We start from the raw sequence: 5,493 nt of genomic DNA, 5'->3' as shown, positions 1-5,493 counted from the left end.
AATATATATATATATATAGATATATTTATTTATTATATATATATATATATTTATATATATAGATATATTTATATATATATATATATATATATATTTATATATATATATATAGATATATTTATATATATAGATATATTTATATATATATATATATAGATATATTTATATATATATATATAGATATATTTATATATATATATATTTTTATATATATATATATATATATATATATATATATATATATATATATATGTATATATATATATATATACACACTTTATACCTCTTTAAAATATTATTACAAAAAAAAAAAATCTAACATGCTGGCGCAATGGCCTAATGGATAAGGCATCAGACTCCCAAGTTGGGGATCATGGGTTCGAATCTCATCTGGGTTGAATTTTTTTTTTCCCCTTCATTTTTCAAGTCTTTTATATCGTCTTGAATAAAGTCTTGTGTACGATGAACAAATGCATTTTGTTTGTATTTAAAATGTGTCTTGGGGAAAAATGTCATGGGCACAGAAAAGGCCCCTTTGTATGGTATGTGTTATGTGGCAAACTATAGAAAAGAAGGGACATTCTTGGGAAAAATGCCAGGGGCATAGAAAAGGCCCCTTTATATATGGTATGTGGCAAAGTAGAGAAAAGAAGGGACATTCCATAGCTTGTCGAAAATGCCAAACGATAGAAAATAAGGGGCATTCAAAAAATGTGTGCATGCTGTACTACCCTTGTGTTCTCTGGAGGAACCAAGTAATGCTCTCAAAGTTCATATAAAGCGACGCCCTAGATATATCTGTTAAAATTAATTTACTTCTTCATGCTGCTGTATGAATCAAATTGGCACCCCTTTGAATGACCTTTTCTAGAGCATTAATGCATGGAGTAAGCCAGTAAGGTGTTCTCTGCACTCTCGAGTGCCCTCCACCACCGGAGGTGGACTGAGGTGTTTTCACCCTGGCTCTTTGTCAGCAGGATATCTCATATGGTTGTGGACAGATCCGGACGAGTTGTTACGGTTAGTTGAGGAGGTTCTGTTCTGGTTTTGACAGAATGTGGTGGATGAGTTGGTTAGATTAGAAGAACAAGCCGATTCGATTTTGGTTCATGTCCGAATGCAGATCCAGCTTATCAGTGGGATACAAAATGTAACCTGTTCAGCCTGGCGGAGGTATGTGCTCTACCAAGTGCTGTTCTAGTTGTTTTGTTTTTATGTGCCTGCACTTGCAGCAAGCTATAAATCTGTTTTAGCCATTTTCCGATTTTATTAGTCCCCTACCGGTGTACACCGGAGGGGACTATAGGTTTGCATGCCGTCCCTCCGTCCATCAGCCCGTCAGTCCGTCACGCAAAGAACAGTTTTCCGGACTTTTTTCTAAACGCTTAAAGCTAAAGATTTCAAACTTGGCACATGGTTTCCACATGAAAAGTTACAGATCTAGCTCGAACTTCACGACGTTTCGATCATTTTTGACAAAGTTATGGCACTTTGAACTTTGGGAATTCTGATAATTCTGATGATCCTTAACTCAGTGCCATTTTAAGTTTAAATTTCCTTTAAAAACCAATTTCTCTGCAATAATTGGACCGATTGAGATCAAATTTTCACCATAGGAGGGACTCGGTCTGTAGAATATTTTAATGGTAATTATGATGTCACAGGTCACGTGGTCCGGCCGCCATATTGTTTTTCGTGAAAACACGAAAAGCCTTTTTTCTCCAACGGCTGAACAGATCGAGGCCAAACTTTGCAAGCAGAATCGCATACCCATGACGAACAAAAAAGTCAGCGAGCATGACGTCATGCGTCACATGGTTTCAGAGTTATGACTTTTTAAAATCATGAACCTTTAAAACCGGGCTCCTCCCTCATTTTTTATCCAATCGAGGGGAAACTTCACAGATCTGTTCAGCATGTCAGTCTACTAAAATGTCCTTTTGGAATTTGCGATAGGGCACGTGGTTTGGCAGATATCGTTAATTAAACGAAAATATTTTTTTTTAATGGATATCTCTTGTTTATTCTCGTTCTCCTCAAGCCGCACCGCACGCCCTCAGCCTCGTCTCGTGAATGTCAACAGCGCGACACAGCGTGCGCTTTCGTGAGGGGCGGAGCCAAGCCGAGCAACATATACACATCGATCATTGATCGTGAACCGGAAAATATAATAAATTACTGATATTTAGCGACTCGAAAGGTTCCTTATCAACGACTTATTTTCTCGTGCTACTGCTGACCTGTCTGCAAGGTGTATAAATCGAAGTCCTGAGTGCGAATCACAGGTGAGCCCGTCCTGAGGTAATTAGCGATTGGGAACGATTCAGAACCTGTGGATAAATAACCCTTGGTAATTTCCCCAACAGTTTTCCGGACGACAGACTGCTGGTAGGGGACATGTATTGCAGCGCAATACTCAGAATGCTTGTTTATTTATTTATTATTATCATTTAATTTTTTTAACATAATTTTGGCTAGTGGAAGAGCTTAGACATGTGGCAAAATGGCAAAGTTTGAACTGACAGTCTGGCAGCAGGTGGACTTGACGAGCAAAGGAATAATAAATAGATGGGAGAGGAGGAAAGTACGAAACACAGTAACCTGTATATTCGGGTTAGATCAAGTAGGATTAATTGTGGGTAAAACAATATCGCAGGTAGGGATAGGGGTTTGCGTGAGATTGTGGCGTACCGTAAACTTTAAGCTCTAAAGGGAAGAGTGTGAATGAACGGCCTCTGGGAGGCGGTTCCACAAACAGAAAAGAAGAGGAACAAAAGAGCGGAGGTGGGTGGTAAGCCTGGATTTTGGGAGTTTATCTACAAGGGCTTTGGTTGAATACTTACATTTACTTTGTATGCATGACAGTTTGCCACATGCCTGGTTGAAGTTGAGCCATTCTTTGCTGAATTCCTGCATTTTGTACCTTTCTGTTGCCTTCAGTATATTTTTTAAAGTCCAACTGCCCCCTGTGCCCTGCAATTTAAAGTATCCCGATACGTGTATGGAAGTTCAATGATATATCTTTGTGTTTATAGAAGACTGAACGTAAAACTCGAAATAACTTGATTATTTCTGCCAATGTTTTACTCTCTTTACTCTCCTCTTTGTCATTGGCTTCAGAATTCTGATCTGCAACCGCCAGGAAAGCCGTACGTTAGAGTGGTTGACACTTAAGGCCCTTACTCCGGTCTCCGCTCTGGCTCCCACTTTTATCACCATCCCCGTGGTGACGGTGGTTCGTGGCTTTCTCAACAACGCCATTGGACCTGCTAAGCAGCCTGTCGAAGTGCTTGAGAATGCAGATATATTTGAGGTGGCAGGCAAGGTTTGCTGATTGTTGTTCTTTCTCAAATCTTCTTTGTGAAATCATTCCTCAGGTTCTTTCTTTCTTTTTCTCTTTAATGCATGTATGAATTTGTGGCATTGTGTTTGAGAGCCATATAGTTATTACCTTACACACAAATACGCAGAGCCAATGTGAGAACATCAACATTGATGGCATCATGATGCATACTGCCACATCTGGCTGCTGGTTGCATCATTTCTGGGGATGCAGCTAATGGCATGAATTTACAATTTGGCCAGGGTATCAAAACACAATGGCCTACTTTTTCAAAGTGACCATGGGATGTTTAACATTTAAATCATGGCAACCTAGCTCGCTCTGCTTCCTGGCAGAGGATGGCGTACTCGTCGACTCGCGGAACAGCTCAAAGGCGAGTATTCCCTTCAATACGTTTAAGATTAAAGGGATTGGAGGTGCCTGGATGTGGCAATACAGGCTAGGTGGGATGGTGTTTCCGACCAATGTGTATATCTTCCTGGGGATGAAAGATTCCGCTATCTTTTTGCAAGTAGCCATTTGATGGAGATAATTTAGGAGGTGAGAGATGTCAGTCGAGTTAAATTGATTGTGTAAGTTTGCTATATTTCCTTCTTTACCGTATAGCACTCGGTGTATAACAAATAAACACCTAAATGTTTCTCAGATATAAGAAAGAAAAAAAATCGGTGAAATCACTGGTTCATTCTGTGTCTTTCATAATCGACCATGACAGGAAGGATAAACGAGTCCAAATAAAAGTTAAAAACTCTTGTGTAATGCTTGTGGACTAATTTTGTCAATATGCTGTACAGTGTACACTGTACATGGTACATTACCCTTGCATACGCCAGTTCTTCTGCTATCGTATAATTTTGACAGAGAGCAGTGAACGGAAGAAATCGAAACGAAAAGCTCGTGTGTGCTACATCGGTAAACTATGGAAAAATCCCTCATGAAAAGTAGGGTAGGACTGTGTGCAAACAAGCCTACAGCTGAGCCTCCCATCCAATTATGCTCAGAACGATATGAGGTCTAATTGCTTGGTGGTTGTGCCTCTTCCACTCCCACCCTCCACGTTCCGAGTCTCGGATGCTCCGCGCCGCCAGCCGAGCCGGCCATACACCCGGCTGGCAGCGGCGGCAGCACGGTTAATAGGATTACTTTCGCATAGAAAGCAAAGGCTAATTGGTTATCCATTGAGCAGGAAAATGCCTCTTCAAGCTCCCTTGTTATTTTGTGCAGAGTTTGTGCGTTGGCCAGCATAGCAGCCTTTAACAAATCGCCCGGTTATTTTAAAGTGTAAACCATTTGTGGTGTCACCCTGCAATCAAGGAACTTAGCTTCTCCACCAACTTTGCATGTCTGCGCACGTTTTTATTATTTTTTTTAAATAGGTTTAATGTATGGATTGTATAAAGCTCTGTCTAGAGCTGATTTTCATTGCATATATGACTGGGTCAGTCAAACGATCTGTTATTTAGGGTTGCTGTGCAATGGAAACATGTCTTTATTATAAAAGTTCCGTTTTTGTATAAAATGGGGCCCGTTTTCCCATTTGTGTCATGGGGTTATATTTTCCTTGACCCCTAATGCAATATACATGCAGGTTGCCCTTCACATCCAAAGATGGCTATTCACATGAAACTTGCAAACTACCTGGTCCGATCATTTGGAGTGCAGAAGTCGCTGCCCAGACAGCAATCACACCTCAAGATAGAAATCGGTGCAACCTGTCAAGAACGCTCCCAGAAGACCAGACCACTCACTACCTGCGGTGCAGGCAGGAATTTGGGATTTGTTCAGGGTGCCTGGAGTTTTTTTTTTTTTGTGTGTGTACAGAATCGAGGCTCGTGAAAGAGCTAACATTTATTTCACAAACAAATCAAACAGACAAACAAAATATATAAAAAGAGGGAGCGGAAGACAAGATGGGGGAGAGAAGGGGAAGCGCACAAACACAACATTTGAGAGCAGGGAGAAGTGTGGGAGGGAGAGGGCTTGGGGGGAGGAGGAGTGGGAAGGGGGGTGGGGAGGGGGGAGAAGTATAAAACACAAGGACACCAAGGACTTCCAGGACAGAAGTTGGTATTTCAAAAAAGTGGTTTTGGGGTGTAATTAGTGGGGCTGGAAAAGATCAAGGGTTTGGATGGGGGAAGATAAGAGATGGT

At 40.7% G+C, this 5,493-nt stretch overlaps 1 protein-coding gene across 3 annotated transcripts in view; it reads left to right on the top strand.

The window, feature by feature from the left end:
- The window catches only part of HTATIP2 (HIV-1 Tat interactive protein 2), a 55,379-nt gene extending 51,282 nt beyond the window's left edge, over positions 1–4,097 (top strand). For all 3 annotated transcript variants that reach the window (XM_068124013.2, XM_068124014.2, XM_068124015.2), the window contains exon 6: positions 3,121–4,097. In XM_068124013.2, coding sequence (XP_067980114.2) covers positions 3,121–3,334 — 214 coding nt within the window. In that variant the 3' untranslated portion in view covers positions 3,335–4,097. The remainder of the gene's footprint in view (positions 1–3,120) is intronic.
- The last annotated feature ends 1,396 nt before the right edge of the window (positions 4,098–5,493 follow it).

Source organism: Myxine glutinosa, chromosome 8 (genome assembly GCF_964187855.1).
Source record: "Myxine glutinosa chromosome 8, kmMyxGlut1.1, whole genome shotgun sequence".
In the NCBI taxonomy this organism is placed as follows: Eukaryota; Metazoa; Chordata; class Myxini; order Myxiniformes; family Myxinidae; genus Myxine; species Myxine glutinosa.
Note: the sequence above shows the minus strand (reverse complement) of the source record. Positions and strands in the feature narration are given on the sequence as shown.